At 44.6% G+C, this 27,745-nt stretch overlaps 1 protein-coding gene across 2 annotated transcripts in view; it reads left to right on the top strand.

Annotated features, from left to right (window-relative positions):
• KIF26A (kinesin family member 26A) overlaps positions 1 to 27,745 on the top strand; it is a 216,399-nt gene that overhangs the window by 135,717 nt on the left and 52,937 nt on the right. For both annotated transcript variants that reach the window (XM_063947434.1, XM_063947435.1), the window contains exon 5: positions 14,931 to 15,114. In XM_063947434.1, coding sequence (XP_063803504.1) covers positions 14,931 to 15,114 — 184 coding nt within the window. The remainder of the gene's footprint in view (positions 1 to 14,930; positions 15,115 to 27,745) is intronic.

Here is a 27,745-nt window from a genome sequence, read left to right as displayed (position 1 = left end):
GCCCTGTGCTGGGCGTCCCCCCGCATGTCAGGTAAGCTGATTGTAGATATGCTAAATTTAGCACATCTATGATCAGGTCTGAATTAGCCCCTGTGTCCGAATAGCAGGAGCTGGAATCGGGACAGTTGGGAGGTAAGACATGTTACATCTATTCCCCCTACAGTGCACATGGTTTTGCCCTTTAGCTAACTAATTTGCTGTTGCAATCAGGTCTGAATTACCCCCTTTATTCTTTAATGCTACAGCGACTGGGGATATCACACAAACCCTATCCATGTGTTTCTTGCAGAGCTTAAATTGACTGGCGAGCCATTGTTTTTTACCCATAATCCTATCTGGGCTTATGTATTTGGTGTTGTGTGGGGCTGAGTTTAATATATAGACATGGTTCAGTGCATTTTGGGCAAGGCTGGGCAGAGCATGGTCGTTGCAGTATACAGTAGTGGAGGGGGACCGCAAGTGTGTGTATGTGTACAAAACCCCCCAAAAAGACAGCTTCTATGAGCCACTAGATATACGATTTGGCTGGTGGAATAGAAGGGGAGTGGCTTAACATTTAAAGAGCCCCCAAATCCTTGGTTCACTCTGTACAGTGGGATAGTGTGAAGCTATGTCATGTATTGTATAGCATAAAACGTCTGTGTATTGATGTTAGGGATGTGATACATCTATGTAATTACTGCGGTTCATCATACAAAGTGTTAACCAGGTTTTGGCTGACGGCTGTCTTCTGTCACTTTGTATCTCAGTGCCTGAGGATGTGCCCATGCGTTTGTTTTATTTCTTGCCCTGACACTAAGCCGCAAGGAGAGAAATCTCACGGGTGTCTTAAAGACAGTTTCTATTAAAGGGGAGAAGAGTTCAATAAAATAAGTCCGTACATCTTCCAGCCAAAGTGGAGACTACCCTTCGGTAGGGCCATTAATTGGGATGCGGGAATCACATAAGTTTATGATCTCTTGTCAAGATGAATATAAATCTCCAGTAACTGTTAGCACATGGCGCAGGTGGGATGGCAACTATTACTGACGCTGCAAACAGAGGAGACGATGGACCTTTCTGACCCCACTTGACACTAATGTTGTGTAATTAAATCACTTTGTAGGTTTCTGCATTGTGAAAGGGCGACAGTTTTATCAGTGTGGCCTGGATGTGAATCTCTTTAAACAGAATTGATTGATGTTCTGGCACTTGTCTATCTCTCTAGAATGTAATATTAACCAGTTGCCCAATACTACCTCCTTTGCTGGGAGATGTAGTGTTGTATGTCTGTATATAGTGTAACAGGATTGTATTATGGCCATGTCCATTGGTCAGGTCATGTCATATCATATCATATGTCTGTATATAGGGTTCAGTATGGTATGCCGGCGGTCGGGCTCCCAAGGACCAGCATACCGGTGCCAGGAGCCCGACCGCCGGCTTACCGACAGTGTGGCGAGCGCAAATGAGCCCCTTGCGGGGCTCGCTACGCGCGCCACGCTATTTTATTCTCCCTCCAGGGGGGTCGTGGACCCCCACGAGGGAGAATAAGTGTCGGTATGCCGGCTGTCGGGATTCCGGCGCCGGTATACTGTGCGCCGGGATCCCGTCAGTCGGCATACTGAAGACCACCCCTGTATATAGTGTAACAGGATTGTATTATGGTCATGCCCAGTGGTCAGGTCATGTCATATCATATCATATGTCTGTATATAGTGTAACATGATTGTATTATGGTCATGCCCAGTGGCAGGCCACGTTGGGGGTATAGTGTCCTACGTCTGTATAGCGTGTAACAGGATTGTATTATGGTCATGCCCAGTGGTCAGGTAGTGGGTATAAATGCTCTCTGTATGCATACAGATAAAACACAAATGTGTTACAGAAAATCAAATTCAAATATTGCCCCTCAATGTTAGTAAGAGCACAGTCTGCCAAATGGCAGATACCTTGGAGTGGACGCACTTCCCATTCCCCAAATAGATAGACATTGCCTTCTTTTATATCACCTCCAACAAACCACTTCTCAAACATGAGTGTAAGTATACTGCCAGTAAATGTTACTTGTGGATTCTTATACCTACATATAAACCAAATGTTTATGATAATTGTACAGACACCCTGGAATTGAGTCTATTTTTAGTTTATTGCTTAATAACCTGAAATTGCTTTGTTATAATTGTGCATTTCAAGGCAGCCCCCCTATGTTAGAGGGGTTATAAAGTGTGACACGTGCAGAGCCGACTGGTATTTAGGAAAATGAATTGTTTCTGCAGATCGTTGCACCGCGTACCCTCACAAGGGTCATAAAAGGGAATGGTCATTGTTAACAGCATTATAAAAGCATTCAGCTTCGTTGCAGCCATCAGAAATGCTCTCAGATACGTACTTTAGTTTTATAGCTTCGCAATTTTAAAAGTAGAAAATGTGTTTTAATGCTCCTCTGATATCACTCAGCCAGCCCGAGTCTTTATCTATGTTGTTACAGCAATGATGTGAATACTATTTACTGTTATTATTATTTTATGTGATTGTGTGCTTGTGGCAGTGCTGTATGCACAGTAATGTACTTTGATCTCTCACATTCTTGTAAGTATAGGCATCTCAAATTAAATACTTGATTCCTTTATTTTTAAATTCTAGGTCTATAAAAGAACAGTTACAAAAATTTGAGAAATAAGTCTGTGTAGATATTCAATAACCGTATACCCTGTAATGGCAATTAGGCTGGTAGACTTCCAAATGTGGCTATCCAAAGGGTATATATCAAACCTTGGAGAAAGATAAAGAAGTTGCCCAAATCAACCAACCAGCTTCTGTCATTTCAAAGACTGTGCTGATAAATCATACCTCCCAACTGTCCCGATTTTCGCGGGACAGTCCCATTTTTGTGGGACTGTCCCGCTGTCCCACCCGCGGGCCGCAGTGTCCCGCGGTGTGTGTGTGTGTGGGGGACAGTTGGTAGGCACCTGTCAATCACTGCCCTGCCTAGCAGAGCAGCGTTGAATAGACGCTGTGCGTCTATTCAATGGAGACAGAAGGAGAGGGGGCATGCCAGCAGCTCACAGAGCGCTGGACATGCTCCCTTAATGACAGAAAACGGGCATGACCAGCGATCGCGGCACTGCCGCGAAGCCATGCCCCTTTTGCTTAGGCCACGCCCCTTTCTGCACCAGCCGCGAGTGAAGTGTCCCGCGTTCACTAGATGAAATGTTGGGAGGTATGGATAAATGTCAGTTGGAAGCAGATTGGTTTCTGTGTTCAATTTCACCACTTTATCGCACGTTTGTGGGGGTGGGGGAGAAGGCATATCCTCCAACATGACTCATTCCATTAGGTACAAAGGGGCAGATGTATTAACCTGGAGAAGGCATACGGAAGTGATAAACCAGTGATAAGCGCAAGGTGATAAACGCACCAGCTAGTCAGCTCCTAACTGTCAATTTGCATATTGGAGCTGATTGGCTGGTGCATTTATCACCTTCACTTATCACTGCTTTATCACTTCCTTATGCCTTCTTCAGTTTAATACATTTGCCTCATATACTCTATTTCTGGACTTTCTTGCCAGTGGCAGTTATAGAGGTGGGGCTGCAGCACAGTCCAAAATTCAAACAGGGGAACCACACCAACTGCCAGTGATGTTTGGGGTGGCAGTTGGTGAGTCTCCCCTATTTTAATTTTGGCCTGTGCTGCAGCCTCATCTATGGAGCCACCACTAGAAGAAAGTCCAGGAACAGAACATGTTGTACCTAATGGAATGGGTCATGTTGGAGGGTATGGGAAGGTGTTGCGGCTACCCGATTTGAATTTTTGGACTTCGCTGCAGCCCAACCTTTGGAGTTGTCACTGGTTATTATTATTATCGTTCAGAGAGCCTTATCCAGTATGCGATCGCATACTGAACTATTTATGCCCAGTGCACATACGCAGGAGCCATACAAATGCAATCGCATCTTACTTATGCAAATGCCTCAGCCTGGTTGATGTGGCGTTGCGGGGGGTCGTCTCGGCATCGTGGGGGAGTGCCATTGGAAATGGTATCAGGGTGGTGGTGGCTGATGTGACATGAAAAATGGCTCATCTGCGCCTACCTTCGCCCTCAGGCTGCGGAGGCAGGGAGCATCTCAGCATGCGATCGCAAGCAGTTGCAGTTTTGCTGAATAAGGTCCTTAATGCAAATCTCCCAACTTATTCCGAGCCTGGATCGGGACAGGAGGCGTGTCTTTATGTTAATGTGGCATGACTGTATCAAGAAGGGGGCATGGCCTTATATTACAAGTAAAGTTTTATATATACAAGTAATATATATATATGAGTGTGTGTGTATCACATGACCGACCGCCGGTCACCATACCGACGGTGGGATCCTGGCATTGAGATGTCTGGTGGGGGCTGCGCTTGCCACAGGTTCCATTCCCAGTTTATTGGTGTCGTGGACACCTACGGATGGGACTAGTCCCTGTTAGTTGGTATGCCGACTGTAGGGATTGTGAGGGGGCGGGATGTAGGTGCTGGTATGTAGGTGCTGGTCTCCTGAGCGCCGGTCACATAACTACATCCCGTGTGTGTATATCTATCGATATCTCTTGGTATATATGTAGAGTATACACACACACTATGCCAGAGATTCTAGTTACATTCCTGAGTAAACACATTTTCTTTTGCTGAATATCATTCATGGAAATGACAGTCTGACCTTTTTCTCTTCCTGCAAAGCAAGAAAATTCTTTTTTGCTTTGTAGATAATATTTTTAATTGTAGTCTGATCATTATTGCTGCAATTCAATTACCGGAGACTGGGCTTCCTATTTAAATTACATTTTAAATCCATTAGAAAAGATAAAACTGAAACACAACATATTTGTATTTAATATGAATATATATATATATATATATATATATATGTATATATAAAAAAAAAAAGATACCAATAGAATGTCATTATGACATCTCATTAAGCCATTTAACCAGACAATAGAAAAATGCTGCGCTTAATTAAATCACTGTGAACTTTGTAATAAACCAGCTATACTGTACATAACTGTAAGTGGGATCTCTAGAGTTTTGCAATTAAACAATTGCTTTCTATTATTTTGAATGAAAATGATTTAGTTTCATTGTGCTTTTATTTGAAACAACAGCTTTGTACAGAGCGGAAACCTACCTCCTTTCAGAAGGGCTCTAGATGCACATACACTTATGGGCCCTACACACTAGCCGATCCGCCGCCGCGCTGCCCGATGGCGGATACGGCCGACGAGCGACCCGGCGGCGGGGGGGCAGTGACGGGGGGAATGAAGTTTCTTCACTCCCCCCGTCACGCGGCTCCATTGCAGTGCAGGCAAATATGGACGAGATCGTCCATATTGGCCTGCATGTACAGCCGACGGGGGACCAGCGATGAACAAGCGCGGGGCCGTGCATCGTTCATCGCTGGAGCCTCCACACTGAAAGATATGAACGAGTTCTCGTTCATTTATGAACGAGATCGTTCATATCTTTCAAACAAATCGGCCAGTGTGTAGGGCCTATTACAGAGCGAGGCGCAAGCTGCAGATGGGTTAACTAAAACTGACCATTATGAACTGACTCTAGGCCTGATTTACTAAGCACCCAGGAGAGAGATGCTGTAGAGACAGCTGTGTAGCCTTGGTATTTACATCTCACATACTAATGCTTTGTCTTTATTTTTATCCTTCTCTTAAAGATGTGGCTCCTAGTGGTATCCTCCCAGGACATGCAGACGGCATGTTTTATGTATATATTACTCATTAGCAGTGGCTCAGTGACTGACTAAGGCTGCAGTAAGTGGTCTATCACAGAGATACAGCTGAGACTTTATATATATATATATATATATATATATATATATATATATATAAAATCTCAAATGGAACTTTAACAAAACGTAAAATTTAATCAGCCTAGTGAGGGCTCATATAAGTTATTGCCCAGTTGCATTGGTTAACAAGTGCAACTTGCAGAAGATTGTGACCTTCCCACAAATCACACTGGTGTGTGGAGCAAGTTAACAGACTTTGTGTAGGTCAAGTTGGAAAGTTGAGCGGAATTAGGGTATTTCTCAGCAGTGAAGGATTAGGGCATCCTGGTGCACTTAATTTGGTAGATTACAAATGATAATGATGCTGGGCAAGATTATTTAAATCAACCAAGGAGGATTAAGGGAGATTTTTTTTAGGTGTTCCTAGAACATAGAGCAATTTCCTCTCTGCAGAAGGACCTGATTTTAGGACCAGTTCAGCACTGGCTATAGGTCCTCATTCCGAGTTGATCGCACGTAGCAACTTTTTGCTGCTCGTGCGATCAACTTGACGCCGCCTATGGGGGAGTGTATTTTAGCATAGCAGGGCTGCGATCGCTTGTGCAGCCCTGCTATGCTAAAAAAGATTCCTGCAAAACATGACCAGGGTCAGACTTACTTCCCCTGTGCGACGGATCCAGCGACGAAGGTCCCGGGATTGACGTCAGACATCTGCCCTCCAAACGCCTGGAAACGCCTGCGTTCGGATCTCCACACCCAGAAAACGGTGAGTATCCCCCCCGGAATGCCTCCCTGCTGTCAATCTTCTTGCGATCGCTCTAGCGATCACTTTCTTCTCTCTTCTCGTCATTGCCTTGTGGGTGCTGCGCATGCGCAGTTCCGACCCGTTCGCACCGCAGCCAAGAACCGCTGCGTGCGAACGGTTCGGAATGACCCCCATAGTCAGGTCTTAAGCATACTTGCCTACTTCCTGTAAGGGACGTCAAAACGGGAAGTGGGATGCCATGACAATGCAACTGAGTCTTCACAGCACAGCCTTCACCTGTTCATAGCTACAAGGACGCGTTTTGCTACATAGTCCCCCAGCCTGGGAATCAGAAGGTTGATCTAGCTTTGCAGGAGACCTGGAGAACTCCACAAAATACAGGGACTGTGTGCAATGGGATCAGTACTAAATCCCGCTGGACGGGATCCCGGCAGTCGAAATCCCGACGCCGGAATCCCGACCACACAATCCCGACACGGGTGGCGAGCGGAATGCAGCCCCTTGCGGGCTCACTTCGCTCGCCACGCTGCGGGCACGGTGCCTCGCCACGCTGCGGGCACGGTGCCTCGCCACGCTGCGGGCACGCTATTATATTCTCCTTCTATGGGTGTTGTGGACAGTGGACACCCACAGAGGGAGAATATGTCGGGATTGTGCCGGTCGGCATTCCGGCGTCGGTATTTTGACCGCCGGGATTCCGCCCGGTGGGATCTTGACCGCCTCCCTGTGCAATTATGGCAATGACCTATAATTTTAATAAAAACCTGTTTAACACTTCTATATTGTGATTGGGATCCGGTATGTAATACTGGCAGATGGGATGTCGGCAGCGGATTCCCGTCTGCCTGAATACTGGCACAGAGGTGGGGCTCGCTGCGCACTTTTTGGCCCAGTGACAAGCTTTGCTTTCCTCAGGTTCTATTCCCACTTGGTTGGTAGCATGAACCCACCAACCGAGTGGGAATTATGGGTGGGTGTCGGTATTCCTGCCGTCGGAAAGATGCCAGCTGTCGGGATTTCGACGTCATTAAGATGCCGTCTGTCGGGATTCCGGTGTTGGTCTACTGAATGCCAGGATCCCAACATTTTGACTGCATCACTGAAGCATGGGTGCAATCCCTTAATATTGGTTCAACTCACAAAATGCAACGGATGTACTTTAACCTCTTATAATGTCTATGGGTGTGCACTGTATGTTGGTGTGAATGGGCAAATATTCTCTGTACAGCACTGCGGAATATGTGTGCGCTATATAAATAACTGGTAATAAATAAATAAATGTTGATGCATCATTGTAATCAAGTTTGGTCTGCAAATAAGAGAGATGTGGACGAGATGTTTTTACAAGGGTAGGGGGGGGGGGTTGGTTTATACAACATGGATTTTTGCTACTATGTGGGTGTGAGGGATACTATTATTAGGATTTAAGCCAGTGGAGGGTGGGAAGTTATTTTATAATGGGGGTCTATGGACATGGGGAAGGGGGGTGGGGTGCAAAACACTCCATAGATATGTATTTTTTTAAATAAAACATTTTTATATATTCTAAAAAAACAACTTTATTAAGTAATAAAAAACCCTGACAATTTCTCAGCGTTTTTGCGGGGAAAAAATTGTCAGTTTAATGCTAAATGGATTCTTGTATCAGAGGAGCCAAGTAAGATTAATCTTAAAATTCTAACCAAATGTAATGATACTTTTGTGTGGATTTGAGTGAGGCTCTTTCTGTCTCGTCTATAGCACACTGGGAATGTTGATGTTTTAAACTGCACCCCTTACCGGGAGAGCGAATGTAAACAAATGATCAAATGCTTTTCTTACGTCACTCTTGTGTTTTGTCTTCCTACATGGGTCAACTTCCCATGTAATTGAGATAAAACAAAGGTATATACAGTAACTGTGCCTAACTGCTATAACTTGTGAGAAACATACTGTACTTAGTATATAGCTTATGTTATCAACATGCTGATAAAGTTCAGGTTTACAACACAAACAAAAAAAGGAAATTAATTAAACATGAAGACACCTCCAAGTGAGTATAGTATCATTTTTAATTTACATTATGATTGTAAATGGTCATTTTACAGATAAATGAGTTAGTTTGAAGGTTATGGTAATCTATATTAGACCAGGTTCATTGAGCTCAGTTCAATAAATCATCTTTCCTCCCGTCACTTGAGCTATGGCACAAAGGTTACATTGCATAATGCAGATAGGCCTATTTTAAATGGACACGTGACGATAGAATGCCACCGCATAGTGCATAGGCTTACTGGCAACATGATTAAAAAGTGTGGCTACATGTGCCGAAAACGTCAACAGTGGATATATAATGGTATACATACTGAAACAATACTCCTGTATGCCTTAGTGACTTCAGTGCCGGAGAGGGGCATAAAGGGCCACCAGGGGAATGCAGTGGTAGGGGCCCATGTTTAAGGGGTGTGGCTGGCTACCACGGGTTGAGGCCAGCTCCAACAGAGGCTTGGACAGCCATTATAGGCCATTTCACTGACCCTCTGACAATGTATAATTTGAGCGCACTATTTAGAACCCTACATTAGAGGAAGGGGTGGGGCCCTCAGGCAATGCGGCCCACTGGGGATTTTCCCACTGTGGGCTAGTCTGTCACTGCCTGTATGTGTCTCTGCGGCTACTCTACCGCAGTACTATAACGCGTGACAGGGACAGTGTTTTAATTATCTTGTGTATCTTGGTGTTTTCACTTTTAGATGACTTTCTAAATCACACCCTAGTTGTCACTGGCATGCAGTGACAATCTATAACTAGACCTGGCCTTTCATCAAATAAAACGTTCTGAGATTTTGGCATTAGTTTTGAATAATACGTCTGCCAGAGATTTAAGTGCTTGGGTTTTATTCAGCAAGTAGAGTCCTCCAAAATAGATAAAAACATTCTTCTTTTGGTTTCATATTTTAATATAATATAATATTGTGATTTTTTTTTTATTCTAGGAGCATATTTTATTGCAGATATAGTTTGTCACTAATATTTATCAAAAACGAATCTGGTTCACTAAAGTAACAAAGTAAAGGTGAACAATACTTTGCACGCGTGTCGAAGTGTCAACTAATCTGGATTTCCAAATAAATCTGGATTTCCTTGGACCTGTGCCCAGGAGCTGAGTGTTTTGGAGCAGATTAGTAGCGGGATAACTGGTTGTTATAAAGCTAATTATTAGCTGACTTTAGTAACAATACAAGACAGAAGGACAGGATGTGGTTCAAGACTTCATCATCCTTCACTTCAGGTTTTCGGTTGAACAAACTGGTTAAATCACAATTGTTTTAAGAGTGTGGAAGCCTATTTTGGAGATCGAATTTAGGAGGAGGGGAGGACAAAGGAGGAACAGATGAGACCATGTTTGGGCATTTGTGGTTCAGAGAAGCACAAATTAGACTGGATTAAAGTTAATCTGTCTGTTGAATTCCAACAAAGGAAGCACAACAGAGGATGCTCTAGTATGAGTGAGAATATGACCTGCGTTATCTCTTCCTTCATCCAGGCAGAAGATCATTTTGGAGAAGCAGGGAACTTGCAGACCAAATCCCTTCTTATGTCTGATACAATAATGTTTTCTGTGCTATGAAAAGAGAAAACACTAGCTAAAGGTTACACACTTTGGATAAGAACACTTTCCCTTTCTCTGACAACTGTCTGGACACTTGCACGATACTAAGACAAAGAGATAAATGACAATGTTTTTTTTTTTGTTTTGTTTGATGCTTCCTGATATCTTCCTGATGGCATCTTTTTTCATTTATCTACAGTATAGATTTGTACCTACGGCTTCGTTTAAAACTGATTTAAGGTCACGGCAAAGAGGGCATATTCCTTGGCATCTCTGTGTTCCACCCTTTTATAGTACAGGTTGAGTATCCATTATCCAAAATTCAAAATCACACATTTTTGGTTCCCCTACTGAGATAATGACACATATATGTATATATTATATTATATAGCTATATAATATATCTGTATACACACATAATATATAATATATATGTTGTTATCTCAGTAGGGGACCCAAACATGTGGGATTTTGAATTCTGGATAAGGGATACTCAACCCTGTAAGAATATTTTGTGTTCCAAAGGAGTTCGAAGACAACATAGAGGAGGAGCCTATAAATGTATTTATATCACTTGTACTTTATCTTTAAAAATGTTTTTAGGGTTTTATGTTTAATTGATGTCTTAATTAAGTGGAAATTAGAAGCACAGGGAGTAGACTGGCAATGTAGTAACTGGAACTATCTGTGCTCTTATAGGGAGGTCTTACGCTGCTCCTCTTCCTTATAGGATCTTGAATCTTAAAGTACTAGAAATGTGGCAATGAGATGGTGATGGTGCAATGGATCTAGTAGCTATGGATGTGGATTTGTACTGTAGTGTACAACATTTGTACCCTATATGTGTAGTATACTGTCCAACGGCTACCACCGCTAAGGAGATGAGACAGGCCTAGCATAGGAGGAGGATTCAGACAGCCACTGGCCTGGGGCATTGGATAGAGCATCAGAGAATGGGGAGGACCAGCGGATAGCGAGGGGGTGGGATCCCTTTACAAGTAGATATGTACACTTTAGCTTTGTAGTGCAGTATGTTTATAGGGGGTAGACTGTCTGGATTCCCATCTGGAATTTCCAGTACCAACACCAGAACGCCATCTAGAATGCTAGGTCAGTGTGTGGTCCTATATTTTTAATCTATTAGCGCCTATGACACAGTATGCCAAGTATCAGCGGTTGGATAACGCACAAACATTCAAGAAAAGTGTAGATTCAATATATATGTTCCATGGCACGTTGATCCTGGCAGCTGGCCCTTTCACAGGTCAGCAGATGTGGTGGCAATCCAAGGGGCTTTTATGAGTGTGATCACCATCATGGGGGGCTTAAATGACGCTCAACAGAAGAAGGACAACTTGGATGTGTGGCTAATGAACAGTGCATGGTAAATCACACCCTACAGTATGTATGGGCAAATTTATTTTTTCCTCTCAGAATTTAAATGGACTTCTTATATTTATTAATTCCATATAATTTAGGTGTAAAATATGTTTATTTTTCCTCTATTTAATAATTCAACTCGCCCGAGGATTTTCTAAGCATCATAAAATGTCTGCTTAATGTTGCATCTTAATATACACAGATTAACACAGTGACTCTTTAGGAGAAGCTTGTTATGTGCTTTATATCTTCACTAATTTAATGTGTCGTTGAGAGTAGATGAGCCAAATAGCATGTACTAACGTCCTCCCTGCCCAGGTCTTATATGTGTATGCAAATAAACCGCTCAGATATTGGGCAATGCTATATTTCCATTAACGGCAATATTAGTCTACTGGAACGTTCGGAATGTTAAATTGCTATATATCTTCTTTTTTTTTTTTCTTAAAGCTTCCACTGGGGATTTTCTAGGCAGAATCTTTTGGAAATGTAATTATCTCATCAGTCCTCTCTCCTACTTTTGACTGTATAGTGAAGATTCCTGACATGTTTTTAAGGGCGCAGAAGAGAAAACTCTTCATGTGGCATACAAAAATATAAGACGGAAACAACAGTAATTGATTTCTGTGGAGTGTGTGGCAGGCATTGGGTAGAAATGTTTATAAATATCTGTATATACAGCTTGAGTTAGACAATCAGTCATGGATTAGGTAAAAATGTAGAGAGAAAGCTCTAATTGGATCATTAAATATGAAACATTTAAAACTTCAGTAATGAGAATATATCAGGAAAGGAATTCGTTAATACAAGGTTCCACTCTTCCTAGTTCTGAATGCGTAAACTGAATGTATCCTGCAAAATATAGCAGTTGAACAATGTGGTGTGGTATGGTATGCCGGAGGCCGGGCTCCCGGTAACCAGCATACTGGCGCTGGAAGCCCAACCGCCGGCATACCGCCAGCGTGGCGAGCGCAAATGACCCCTTGCGGGCTCGCTGCGCTTTATTCTCCCTCCAGGGGGGGTCGTGAACCCCCACGAGGGAGATAAACTGTCGGTATGCCAGCTGTCGGGATTCCGGCGCCGGTATACTGTGCGCCGGGATCCCGACAGTCTACAACCTGAAGACCACCCGAACAGGGTACCCACTTTTTGAGTGTCACATACCAGCCAGGTGTTTCCAAAAGATAACCAACCTTGTGCTGTGTATCTTGTTCTTTAATGCTATCCAAGTAAATGTGTGTCTAGTGTGTGTTGCTGCACGCAGTCTCCTGCACTCCATAATTCAGTATGGAGCACTGCTGTACCAGCGTTCGCATGCTGAAGCCCTGTGAAGTGTGCGTACGCGCAGAAGCCGCACTGCGCGTGTGCACACAGTCAGATGCGATGACATCTCACTTGTGCGAACGCCTCTGCTTGATTGACAGGCAGAGGCGTTCCCGGGGCGGGAGGGGGCGTAGCAGTGGGCGTTTAAGTGGCGTGGCGGAGGTCCGGACAATGCAGGCGTGTACGGACCGCTTTCGCATCTTTGGGGGGTTAATGATAACAGTGGCAGACGGATAAACTGCAGGTGGAACGATGCATCAGTGCATCTATGTACGTGTGTAAAACAAAGTTACAGCCTAGTGCCTGTAGTATACTGTGAGTGGTGTGTCTCTGCATCTGCAAATAAAGGCCCTCATTCCGAGTTGATCGCTCGCTAGCTACTTTTTGCAGCCGTGCAAATACATAGTCGCCACCCACCGGGGAGTGTATTTTCGCTTTGCAAGTGTGCGAACGCTTGTGCAGCCGAGCGGTACGAAAACGTATTTTGCAGTTCCAGAGTAGGTCTGAACTTACTCAGCCCTTGCAATCACTTCAGCCTGTCCAGTCCCGGAATTGACGTCAGACGCCCGCCCTGCAAATGCTTGGACACGCCTGCATTTTCCCTACCACTCCCAGAAAACAGTCAGTTGACACCCGTAAATGCCCTCTTCCTGTCAATCTCCTTGCGATCGGTTGTGCGAATGTATTCTTCGCATTGCACAGCAACGATGCTGTTTGTACCCGTACGACGCGCATGCGCATTGCAGTGCATACACATGCGCAGTTTTGCCTTTTTTTAACTGATCAACTCGGAATAACCCCCAAGGTGCCTAATTCACAATGAGTTGTAGTGTTGCGAAAAATCGCAAAACTACAGCTCCTTTCTCTAGCATGGGGGGGGATGCACAACACAGGGTAAGGCCACCCCACATGCCGCGTTCTCCCCCACCTTTTTCTCTGTTGAAATATGAGCACTTCACTAAGCAGCAGAGCGCTCGCATATTAAGGGTAGCCTAGCTGCAAATGCAGTCACCGGGTCTCCATGTTCTGGGTCAGAGCGGCTATGTGTGACATCACGCAGGCACAGCGGCCCGCCCTGCAAATGATCCAGACACGCCTCCATTATTCAGACTGCACCCCCCTCCCCAACGCTGCGTCACTGCCTCCGAAACCCTGCAACGCTCCCCCCCCCCCCCCTCCCTTCCCCCCTGCCGGCTCTTAAACTGCAAATGCAGACTTCAGCGATGCATGTTGAATTAGGCCCAAGATGCAAAAGTTAAATAAAAAGTTGCTATGCTGCACAGCTCAGTGCGGCTCAATTGCTTTGAGTGTCTTTAGTACATGAAGACACCTCTGTAGTTATGTATTTTTTCTTTACTTTTTTTTGTTATTCAAGTGCAAGATTATCCTTCATTTACCTGCAATATAGAAAGTCGTGAAGCATAATTTGTTGAACGAACCAAAAAAGCACATTTGCGATAATTGCTTTAAATGTAGTCTAATGGATCAGAGCGTTTTAGCGCATCCCAATGGAATGTACATATGTTGCGTTTATATATAAGACTGATAAAACCTTTACACGAAGCAATGTTAGTTCAGTGCCTGGTAATGGTATGAAAGCTTTTCGCTGGCAACACACAAATTGCTTTAACAACTGAAAAAAGACGTCTAGTGTACACTTTTCATTTGCCTGGTGTTCTAGTAATATGTATGAGAATGTAGTTTCCTGTGTTGATAAGATATTATAGTTCCTTGCATTATCTCCTTAACTGCTTGCTGCAGGAGACCCATCTGGTCCACAGAGTGGCTAGGGGACCATTCAAACATTTTTTACGATGTCAATGATATTTCACAAGTCTTGGACTCAGCTGTCAAGCAGTCGAATAAAAAGTTATGCAATAATTGAAAATATAAAGGGGGACCAATTAAATCACTGCCTTGCTGGTTCTTCCTCATCCCACATTTTCGTCTATGGGTCTCCTGGCGATATGCTCTTATGAAATGTGATTAGGATGAAATGACTTGATTTGTTAAACAGGCAGAAATGACAATGAACATCTGTTTTGATGGCCTGGATTGCGCAGGGTGCTCACTGAGAATATCTTCCTGTTCTTGTGTTACAGAGCGGCACAGAAGCTTAATCTGTCCTCCAAGCGCAAGAAATACCACCCTCCTCTTCCTCACTCCAGAGAGTATTCCACCTACTCAACAAACTTCAGTGGTATTCTCCAGCTATGTCCACCCCCGGCTCCTCCATGCCTAATGAGAGCGGTGTCAAAAATCAAAGACAATCCAGGCATGGGAAAGGTATGAAATTCAAAATGAACTAGTCTCTATAAGAAAGTGTACTCTACGTTTGTGTCTGCAACAATAATTATAGGAGGTCATTACGAGTTGATCGCTAGCTGCCGTTGTCCGCAGCACGGAGATCAGGCTAAAAAATCTGCATTTCTGCGTATGCACCGCAATGCGCAGGCACATCGTATGGGTACAATGACCATCGTGGGTTTGCACAGAATGTAACGAACATTCCAGTCGCACGGCCGAACGCAGGAAGATTGACATGAAGCGGGCGTTTCTGGGTGTCAACTGACCGTTTTCAGGGAGTGCCTAAAAAAACACAGGCGTGGCAGAAAAAACGCAGGCGTGGCTGGGCGTTCGCTGGGCGGGTGTGTGATGTCAAAAGCCGTCCCTCCGTCATTAGAATCAACGCACACGAAGAGTAACTACAGGGCTGGTCTTGTTTCGCACAAAACTATTTTGCAGACGCTTTGCTGCACAAGCGTTCGCACTTCTGCAAAGTGAAAATACACTCCCCGGTGGGCGGCGACAATGCATTTGCACGGCTGCTAAAAACTGCTAGCGAGCGATCAACTCGGAATGACCCCCATAGTTATGAGAGACCCAGTAAGCCAATACGTAAAGGCAATTTCATTTACATTTACAAATACATTGTAAGGCAATGGCTACTGAGAATGTGGCTACTCTCGATGCTTGGCATACATTATTGAAACAGAACTTGTTTCAGAGCTTGCATTTTTTTGCATTTGATTTTTAGATTTTTACACCCTGAGGCTGCGGCAGATGGTGAGCCAAATGGCAATGCCTGACATTGTGGTCCCAATTTTTGGGGGTGGATTATGGGGTGTGTCTGGGGAGTTTATACAGTAGCTGGTGGATGGAATTTCCTGCCTTATCACCCCATGTGATTTTTGCTGGCTTTATTTCAGGTTTGGTGGGAAAGAATGGCATTCCAGTGGCCATCTTGCTGCACTGGTGAGGGGTGCTTCCTTTCAATACACTGGGCAGGCTGATTTCACTGTTCACCCTACTCGGGTCTGCGGCACCTTGCTGGGTGGGCTTTACATGTGTTATTGGCACAGGTGGTGGATACTGTACTGTTTATAGGGCACTCGGCCCACGTAATTGTTATTGGATGTGAATTTGTGTATTTATATATATATATATATATATATATATATATATATACATACACACTGCTCAAAAAAATAAAGGGAACACTAAAATAACACATCCGAGATCTGAATGAATGAAAAATTCTTGTTAAATACTTTGTTCTTTACATAGTTGAATGTGCTGACAACAAAATCACACAAAAATTATCAATGGAAATCAAATTTATTAACCCATGGAGGTCTTGATTCGGAGTCACACTCAAAATTAAAGTGGAAAAACACACTACAGGCTGATCCAACTTTGATGTAATGTCCTTAAAACAAGTCAAAATGAGGCTCAGTAGTGTGTGTGGCCTCCACGTGCCTGTATGACCTCCCTACAACGCCTGGGCATGCTCCTGATGAGGTGGCGGATAGTCTCCTGAGGGATCTCCTCCCAGACATGGACTAAAGCATCCGCCAACTCCTGGATAGTCTGTGGTGCAATGGAGCGAGAAATGATGTCCCAGATGTGCTCAGTTGGATTCAGGTCTGGGGAACGGGCGGGCCAGTCCATAGCATTAATGCCTTCGTCTTGCATGAACTGCTGACACACTCCAGACACATGAGGTCTAGCATTGTCTTGCATTAGGACGAACCCAGGGCCAACCGCACCAGCATATGGTCTCACAAGGGGTCTGAGGATCTCATCTCGGTACCTAATGGCAGTCAGGATCCCTCTGGCGAGCATATGGAGGGCTGTGCGGCCCCCCAAAGAAATGCCACCCTACAACATTACTGACCCACTGCCAAACCGGTCATGCTTGAGGATGTTGCAGGCAGCAGAACGTTCTCCTTGGCGTCTCCAGACTCTGTCACGTCTGTCACATGTGCTCAGTGAGAACCTGCTTTCATCTGTGAAGAGCACAGGTCACCAGTGGCGAATTTGACAATCTTGGTGTTCTCTGGCAAATGCCAAACGTCCTGCATGGTGTTGGGCTGTAAGCACAGCCCCCACCTGTGAACGTTGGGCCCTCATACCACCCTCATGGAATCTGTTTCTGATCGTTTGAGTAGACTTATGCACATTTGTGGCTCGCTGGAGGTCATTTTGCAGGGCTCTGGCAGTGCTCCCCCTGTTCCTCCTTGCACAAAGGCGGTGATAGCGGTCCTGCTGCTGGGTTGTTGCCCTCCTACGGCCTCCTCCACGTCTCCTGATGTACTGGCCAGTCTCCTGGTAGCGCCTCCATGCTCTGGACACTACGCTGACAGACACAGAAAACCTTCTTGCCACAGCTCGCATTGATGTGCCATCCTGGATGAGCTGCACTACCTGAGCCACTTGTGTGGGTTGTAGACTCCGTCTCATGCTACCACTAGAGTGAAAGCACCGCCAGCTTTCAAAAGTGACCAAAACATCAGCCAGAAAGCATAGGAGCTGAGAAGTGGTCTGTGGTCACCACCTGCAGAACAACTCCTTTATTGCGGGTGTCTTGCTAATTGCCTATAATTTCCTCTTGTTGTCTATTCCATTTGCACAACAGCATGTGAAATTGATTGTCAATCAGTGTTGCTTCCTAAGTGGACAGTTTGATTTCACAGAAGTGTGATTAACTTGGAGTTGCATTGTGTTGTTTAAGTGTTCCCTTTATTTTCTTGAGCAGTGTATATATATATATATATATATATATATATATATTGTTATAGTTTTCTTGGATATTATTATGTATTTGAGCTTTATTTGTCATCACTGCAAGGGCATCGGTATCCGGACTCCAGGTCGACAGCAAAAAGGTCGACACGCCTTAGGTCGACGCCAATTGGTCGACACGCCTTAGGTCGACATGGAAAAAAGGTCGACATGGACAAAAGGTCGACAGGAACAAGGTCAACATGGAAAAAGGTCGACATGACTTTTTCATGATTTTTTTCTTTTTTGGAACCTTTTCATACTTAACGATCCACGTGGACTACGATTGGAATGGTAAAGTGTGCCGAGCGAATCGGTAGCGGAGCGAAGGCACCATGCGAGGGGACGCGGTGCACTAATTGGGGTTCCCGGTCACTCAACGAAGAAAACGACACAAAAAAAAACCCATAAAAAACTAATGTCGACCTTTTTCCATGTCGACCTTGTTCCTGTCGACCTTTTGTCCATGTTGACCTTTTGTCCATGTCGACCTAAGGTGTGACGACCAATTAGCGGCGGCCTAAGGTGTGTCGACCTTTTTTGCTGTCGACCCTCAGTCCCAGACCCAGGGCATCTATAGAGTAAAAATAGCTTATGTGCATTTGAATGGAAATTGCAAGCTATAATCATTCAATCTCATTCATGTGGGACAGTTCCGGTTTGAGGTCTCAGGTGGGTACGTTGGAAGGGAATTCCCAGCATACTGAGCACCAAGATTTAAGAAGGATGGACTGCACCAGATATCTCCGATGTCTGCCACTCAAAATACATGTGTAAAAACTCAATTGTGTAGCTCCAAATGGGGCCCCTAATTGTGTGTATTATAAAGTGCTCTAGGTTTAGGTCTGCATTTGTTCTGTAAACTGTGCCCTGTCTACAGTGCTTCTGGAATTCTGATATTATGTTTAATGTTACACCAGCCGATGGAAATAGTGATAATACCTACTAATAGGTCGTATTATGTGCAGTCAGATGCAGCATTTTACAATGCTGTAATGTTTGTGATTGCAACGTCTACTGTCTTCACAATCATCACAGAGCCCTTCCACCATTGGTAAACATAATGGGGGAAATTATCCACTCTGTGTATTAATGTGTTGGAAACATCAAACGGTTCCATCCACTTACATAAACTCACCCTCTAAAAGCAATGAGCCAATGCAGCTAGCTTCCTTTTACGGAATTTATTTCACAGTCTCTGTAGAAGTTATTAAATTTAATGTTGGAATAGTACAAATGATTTCTGAAAGCCATTTTATGATGACACTGGGAAGAATTCGGATTATACTCAATCTCTGACATTAATGTGCTACTTAAGGTAATTTATCATCTGGTGGCATTAAAAAGACATCTTTTCTCTGAAAAGGCTGCTGAGCATCTTAATTTGCCATTTCCTGATTGCTTTCGAACAGGCTGAGAAATGTGTATGTCAGTATATATATATATATATATATATATATATAAAATGTTTTTTTCACCTAAGAGGTTCTCTATTTAATTTTAACTCCGCAACACTTAAAGGAGCAAGTTTTAAGTATTCACCATTTGCCAAGAGTTTGTTATAAGGAACATATAAAACCTGTTAAATACAGTGAGTACTGTGTAAATGAATAATCTCTTTAAGTCATAGTGCTAGAGCTCTATTTACTGTAAACTAGAACACGCTTGTGACATGTTTGTCGAAGTCATCACATCTGTCACAGTTTGTTGTTGTTGTACCATACCTCCCATCATTAAGTATATTGTGCCACTGGTCTGCAGGGGAGGTCCATGTCTGTTGCTCCTAATCACTAAGCCACCCTCATCATCATGCCTTCTTGCATATGGTTGCCGCGTGCACCAGAGAAACCTGCATACCAAGGAATTCTTTCCAACTTCCAGGACAAGTGGCATGACTGAAGAACAGTCCCAAAGAAAATTGAGAAAGTTGGGAGCCGTGCGTTGTTGTCATTTAAAAAAATCTACGATTGAAAAGCATTTGATGTTTCTTAGGCCGTGATTTACTACGCATCGCATACGCTATGCGATACATGCTGCCACTTAACAGGTACAATAAGGACGGTATGTACCGAGAAATGTGTTTAGTATTGCAATGGACAGCTCTCCCGATAAGAGCTGATCTTTGTGATCAGTGGACATCCGGAAGGTGCTGGAAGGGATCTGATTGGATCCCCCATAAGAGGGGATTGCGCAAAGTAGCCTATAGGCTTCTATTGGGTAATTGGATGGCGTTACCCTCTGGGTCCAAGCAGGAGCAGCATAAGATAGGAGTCGATACATGTGCAGACTCCGCTCTATGGCCCCGTAGACTCTGTACATGAGCAAGTCTCAGGAAACAGGGCGCCTGCCATCTTCCTGGAGACTAATCTTTAGTACGCATGTGCGGATCTCCAAAAACATGGCGCCCACCATGTTACTGGAGACTAATCGGTACTGCGCATGCGCAAATCACCAGAAAAATGGCCACTGCGCCATTTTCCCAAGTGATTTCTCCGACATTAGCAGCGCCAATGTGAGAATCCGGAGAGGTAAGTAATTAAATATGGGTGCAGGGTGTGCGTTGTGGCACCGTACACACTGTACCCGTTCTAGAAACACCCATGAGTCCAAGCTCCTGAATGTTGTACATTCTGGAGCTTGGTACATATGGGAATGATCCTCCAAAAACATGATTTTGTCCATCCCGCCCTTATAAGGTGCTTCTACAGATATTTTCTGTAGAAGCGCACGTGTTTGTATTGTGTGTGCTTTTGTGTGTGTGTGTGTGTGTGTGTGTGTTTGTGTGCATCTTATTAGTATCACTTTCACCTAAAAAAAACTTAGTTTTTTTAGGGTGAGTGGTCCTTTTAAGGTATCTGATTTGTTCTTTCGTTTTATGCCTTTCTGAAGAAAATAAAAGCAAAAAAAACCCCCCCACTGTATTATAGCATTCATTTGTTGTGTGTTTTGGAGCAATTTACATGATTCTCCTCCTAATTGGATGTCATTTTCTCTCACATTCGCAATTCAGCAAAATCAGCTTTGTGGAAAAGGGAATAAACATGGGCACTGTAAGATTGGCGCTGATCACTGGTGCATTAAGCAGGATTTTAATGCAGAACGTGCAGTGTATGAAATATTCCATTATTGTGACAACAGATTGGCATTAGTATCTGTAGGGAACATAACTTCTCACTTACTGCTTAGCATTGGACAGTTGTTATTCATTGCATCAAAATTGATGCTGGTAGACTTAACACTCGCCCCCAGTCGGAAGGTGCTCCATCCTCAGAGAGAGTACACACAATAGGACCACGCTTTAGCTTAGTAAATAACACTGCCAGCTGCGGGTCACACCGGCACATAAACAGCTTGTATGAAATATCTTCTATAAACTAATTTCGTAAGGGTTATGCATATCTGTCAGTTTCAATTACATTGCTCGGAACGTATTGGCACTGAGCATAGACATCCCTAATTAGATTGATTCTGCGGTGAAGTAATGAAGAAATTTGATTGGGGAATGGGATGTGCGAGAATCATTTTAAAGTGCTGAGAATCAGAGAGAATATTAGCATGTTCCAAAAGAATTCACATTAAGGAGACTGAAATAATGTTGTATTGTAAAATTAACCAGAGACAGGTCAATGCTATCAGTAGAACAGTCCTCTGTGACTGTCCAGACTTATTGTATTGTTCTTGGTGATGTGTCACTGAGGCCTCTGGTACTCTACGCCAGTAGAGATGCACAGTAGAATGATAGAACATTCGTTAATAAGAGTTAATGGGCCTGATCTGAGTCACACGTAGTGCCGTATATGGCTGCATCCAGAATGCAAATATTGGACCTTATTCAGGTTTGTTAGCAAACCAAAAAAGGTAGCAATTGGGCAAAACCATGCTGCACTGCAAGGGGGCAGATGTAACATGTGCAGAGAGTTTTAGATTTTGGGTGGGGTGTTTTCAAACTGAAATCTAAATTGCAGTGTAGAAATGAAGCAGCCAGTATTTACCCTGCACAAAAACAATATAACCCACCCAAATCTAACTCTCTCTGCACATGTTACATCTGCCCCACCCTCTGCAGTACACATAGTTTTGCCGAATTTCTTACTTTTTTGGTTTGCTAACAAACCTGAATAACCCCCATTATGCAGATAGATTGCTAATGCCAATATACACACACCTTCATGCGTACACATCACACAGCCCCCAATTTTTTCATACCTCCCAATGTAAGGAATGACCTCACTGGAAGGGGTGTAGCCTTATGACGTGTCCCGTTTATATCAGTCCCGGAGTTGCAGAGCTTCCGCCAGGCTCTCACCGCACTGTGAAGATGCCGTGACCACTGCTCCTATTCACATGCTGCTTTATATGCAGCGGTGTGAGAGTGCTTTCCCTCAATTCCTTTCCCCCCCTTCCACGAGACACTGTGGCTCACTGATGAGATAGCGGGATAGTGGCTGAACAGTGGGACAGGAGTATGCACTAGTGCAGGCTGTGCAGCCATTATAACTACTGTCTGGACTTACACCTACCCCATTCTGAGATCAAGAGATCTGGCTGAAATAGTCGCCCCCTAGACCTATGCACTGCTCAATACAATGTAACTCTGGCTACATGCAGAGCTGGATTAAGGGGGGGGGGGGGCTCTGGGGGTAAGTACCCCTGGGACCCACGCTGTGAGTGGGCTCCCTGTCACCTGCCGCAGATCAGATCTCTATTACCGATCTGATCTGTGACGCTGCGCTTCCTGCTTACCCCACTGACAGCCGTCAACCAGCCGCCAGGGCTGCCAACTTTCACTGGGCAGCTGAGTCAAACGACGGCTCCGCTGTCCAATGATGAGTGAATCTGCAGCCTGCGGCTCCATGACTGGTTGGAGCACAGGCTGCAGGGGAAGAAGGAGGCGGGATCCCGTGCATGCACAGCCTCGGCGCGGGTGGAGGTTGTTATGCCCGGCGGAGGAGAGAGAGGAACGTGCTCTCCTACTATTCTGCTGTGTGTGTGTGTGTGTGTGTGTGTGTGTGTGTGTGTGTGTGTGTGTGAGACTCGTCACAGCCTGTCTCCCATTAGCACAGCAATGCGAAAGTAAGACAGGCTACATCAACTTTTTTATGTTATTAAAATTTTAAGTTAATGTTCTAGGTCTATATATATATATATATATATATATATATACAGTATATATATACGAGTATATATAAATATGTATGTTTATATATATATATATATATCGTATGTAGAGGATAATATATCCAAGCTACCTGACTACCTGATCCTCCCCTAGATCAAATTGTACAGCGTGTGTGATATCACAATGCAGAAGTGATGTAGTATAGAGGCGGCACTCATCAGACTCAATAGTAGTTAATAAAGTTGTGTGGTTTTATTCAGCATAACAGCTGACATGTTTCGGGGTTGCACTCCGTCCTCAAGGCCAGGCAAGAGTATGTATATATATATATATATATATATATATAATGATTTTAATTTTAGACCTTAGGGCCCCCTTGTTTTAAGTACCCCGGGCCCCCCGAAGCCTTAATCCGGCTCTGGCGACATACCCATTCCCATGACACGCTCTCTTCCGTGTGCCCGCCCATTCACACTCAGAAACACCTATGTCACATATATAGCGAGACAGCCGAGATCCCTCAAACTCAGAATTGTAAAGATCCATATGTTCGGTACAGCGCAGTTTGCTATTGCTAGATGCAGCCACGTATGGAGCTGCACTGCAGGGGGGGCAGATATAACGGAGAGAGAGAGATTTGGGTGGGCTATATTGTTTCTGTGCAGGGTAAATACTGGCTGCTTTATTTTTACACTGCAATTTACATTTCAGTTTGAACACACCCCACCCAAATCTAACTCTCTCTGCACATGTTACATCTGCCCCACCTGCAGTGCACATGGTTTTGCCCAACTGTTAACAAATTTGCTGCTGCGATCGACTCTGAATTAGGCACGATGTCCTTAGTTCTTAGTCATGTAGCACAAAGTGCCTCATTGATGCGAATAGTTACTAGTGAACCGTTTCAGCCAAAATTGTCTCCATTAATCATGAGTTTTAATTCAGTCCACAAAACGGGTGCACGGACTGTAGGTAGGGACACTCCTCCCATCAGAGAAATGTGGCACAGATAGCCCACATTGGGGTCTATTCATGAAGCAGTGAAAAGAGTGGAGAAGTGAGCCAGTGGAAAAGTTGCCCATGGCAACCAATCAGTGTTGAGGTAACATTTATAAAGTGCAGTCTATAAAATTATATGTAGCAGCTGATTGGTTGCCATGGGCAACTTCTCCACTGGCTCACTTCTCCACACTTTTAACTGCTACATGAATAGACCCCTCAGTCACCAATCAGAATGCGTGTTTGTCCCTCTCACATGAAAGCTCTCTGTAGTATAATGCAGGTGACCTTGGAGCAGTAAGTCCACTTTCTCCTGGTCTGCATTATACAGTGAGAGCTCGACATTTGCTTCATCCACAGAAGCTTCTATAGAGCTGACATTACAGATATGTACGCAGAGTGTATACGTAGCCGCTGCTCGGTGGGGGAGCCTGGTCAGGCAGCTGATGGAAATGATGAGTAAAGGTCGGGATCAATACAGAATTCTTTTTCTCCTTGTCCAGTCTGCAGTATTCTAATAATAGGTGCAAGAGCAATGAAAGGGGAGAGTCGATGGGACAATTTATCTCGATGCACTTTGCATTATTCAGTCTAGAACGGTGCAATTACACACAGAATATGTGGACGGAATAGATTTGTGAGAGATCCATCCTCTAATCCCGACAGTGATCCTTGGTGTACGCTCGATAGGAACCAATATATCTAGAAATATTGGTTTTAAAAGAATATTTGATGACCTGCGCTGTTATCTCTTGTGTTACAGAAGTTTCGATACATTGGCAGATATTTAAATGTGTTACATTATCCGTGCTGTTTAGTACAAACTACAAGGGTTATTCACTAACCGATTGTACAGTACAAGTGCAGATGTAGCCAATGGCAACCAATCATTTAAATACAGGATGCCATGGCCAAAGATCCATTAGATTGATCAAAGGTAATTGCTGATTGGTTACTTAAGATCCTGCATATTTGCATATGTGCATTGTTAGTAAACAACTTGCACAAAATCCCCTAACTAGCAGAAATACAGGGGGTGCAAGGTTTAACCTCATGGTTAAGCAGAATGTCACTGTCACGGTCCGGCGGGGTATGGGCGGGAGAGCCAGCTCTTACCTGTCCGGTCCCTCTGAAGGGGTCCATCTGGTGGAGGTGCGGGCTGCTGGCACCGGGCGGGGTACGCCGGGAGGTCAGTCACTAGTCGGCGGCTCTGCGGCCGGGCAGCATGTTCCTCCGGCGGGGTGAGCGGTGCTGCTGATGAACTGGGGCTCTGGTGATCAGGCTGAGCTGTGTTCCCGGCGCCAGGTTCCAGCGGCGCCATCTTAGATATGGGCAAAAAGCCTGTCTTTCCCACTCTTCGTTCTTTTATCACATTCCTGTGACCAATTAGCTTTGGGCAGCTGCTATAAGACAGGAAGGCCTGGATGAGGGAATTTATCAGTGCAACGTCTTTCACAGTATCTGTGAAGCTAGTTCTCTGTGCTCCCGTAGCATCTCCAGTGTCAGGTTCCTGCTAGCTGCAAGTTACCTGTGCCTCTCGTTACAGCTCTACTCTGTCTGCCGCCTCAATCCCCGTGATCTACCTGGCTACCCGTTCCCTGACTCCGGAGTAACCAGCCTTCCGGTCTTCCTTCACTACCTCCGGGCCACGATAACCGGTATCTCCCGGCCACCCACCGACCTTAGTCTCGTGTCTCTACTACTATCTTTGGTGAACCTGTTAAACTACTTCAAGCAATAAATGCGCAAGACCTTCATCCGTCCCGCTCGTCTGCTATTTAGAGATCCAGGTGCCCAAGAGTCGTCTGCCCATAAACCGGGTCCACAGGATTCCTCAGACGTGACAGTCACTCCTGCTGGTACATATAATACCAGGATGATCCGTGGCTGATATCCCGGAGAATGAATAAAAATGGTCACAGACCGACGTCTGTTGAAGCTTGTCATCCATCCAAGGTGACAATCTACATTTGCGCTCAACTCACGGTGCAAGACGTACAGATCCCTTGCTTTAGACCTCTCCAGTTCTGCTAGCTGGGATCAGGGAAATTTATTGCTAGATACAAGACAAAAAGTTATACTTATTGAGTATATGCAGTATAAAGCTAAAAAATTGGGTTGCTTCAAAGTAATGCTTTTTTTTCCCCTCCCCTCCTTCCTTCCTGGAGTGTAGACGCACATAGCTAATGCAAGTTTCAGGGTGAGGTAATTATGCCACTGTGTCTGACCCCATGCAGTGCAATGCAAAGATTCAGAGCAGAGGTTTCGGGGGCACAATGGTGCGTTTCGCTGAGAATTGTGTAATTAACAACACCTCTCAATCCTGCTAGGAAGTAGGTAGGATGCGGGAGGGTTAATTGAACTCCCAGGAGTCAGTGAGTAATAGCCACAGTTTGGGAGCCTCACAGACATTCAGGGAAAGTAGGCAAGTTTGTTCTAAGTGTCAGCACTTTCTTATTTCATTTGGCGATTCACTGACCTGGCTCTGGTCGCTATCAGGGTGTGAATTGGACCCATCCAGGACACATTGTGGTTGGCAGTTGTTTCCACATTTTGCTTTTTGAAATGTTGGTAAGTAGCATTTTACCAATGACAAATAAATCACATGTACAGTGTATGATAAACTCCTTCCACCATTACGTATGCTGGAATCCAAGAAACTTGGAGATTGCCTCTTGTAACATACTGACATAAGGCCTAATATAGAAGTGGTTGGAGGAGGCATCAGTGCTGCTTCCTAGCAAGGCACTAGTATGGTCATGCAGCAGGAGGCGTCTTGTGTTTGCATTAGAGATCCGTGCGGCATCATAGGACGCAGCATTGCATCACCTGCGGCACCATAGGCCGACTGTGCGACCCATGAGGCCGGAGTGCCTACAAAGAGGCCAGGAAATCTCCTTCTTCTGGTTTTGAGAAACACCGGCCGTTGACTGAAAGTCTGCAGCCGTAGTGAGTCCGGGTATGGGTCGTTGGATAGACACAAATTAGGTAGACAGTCATTAGGTCAACCATGGAAGGTCGACGTGCATTAGGTCGACAGGGACAATAGGTCGGCATGGTCATTAGGTCGACAGGTCAAAAGGTCAACATGTGGTTTTTGACTGTTTTTAGTGTCGTTTTCTCCGTAAAGTAACGGAGAACCCAAATTAGTGCACCGTGTCCCCTCGCATGGCTCGCTTTGCTCGCCATGCTTCGGGCAAGGTGCCTCGCTCCGCTACCGCTTCACTCGGCACAGATTACCATTCCAATCGTAGTCCACGTGGATCGTTAAGTATGAAAAAAATCCCCCCCCCCCAAAATGTGAAAAACTCATGTCGACCTTTTGACCTGTCGACCTAGTACACGTCGACCTAACGGCCATGTCGACCTTCAGTGGTAGACCTAATGAGTGTAGACCTAAGTTGTGTCGACCTACCGACCGTAACCCGTGAGTCCAGCTACGCAGGATCCGTACTGCACGTGTGCAGTATGGGTCTAGCACATGCACAAAGTTCCGAACATCAGTACTTTGCGCTATGTGCTGCATATACAACTGGATCTGTATTAGGTTCCTTGCTTTTGCGCCTGCCTACCTTATCCAGCGACAGTCACTGAAAATACGTGACTCTCTGAGCACCAGAATTTATAACATCACATTTCTGTGCTTACAAATATTACTGAGTAACGGGCAAACATCTCCATTGCTGGTCCTCTCCCAACAAGCAGAGTCAAATGAAAATGGATTTTAATTAGTCA

The sequence above is a fragment of the Pseudophryne corroboree genome, chromosome 12 (assembly GCF_028390025.1).
Source record: "Pseudophryne corroboree isolate aPseCor3 chromosome 12, aPseCor3.hap2, whole genome shotgun sequence".
Taxonomy (NCBI): domain Eukaryota; kingdom Metazoa; phylum Chordata; class Amphibia; order Anura; family Myobatrachidae; genus Pseudophryne; species Pseudophryne corroboree.
The sequence above is the reverse complement of the archived record's forward strand: the minus strand, read 5'-3'. Positions and strand labels throughout refer to the sequence as shown.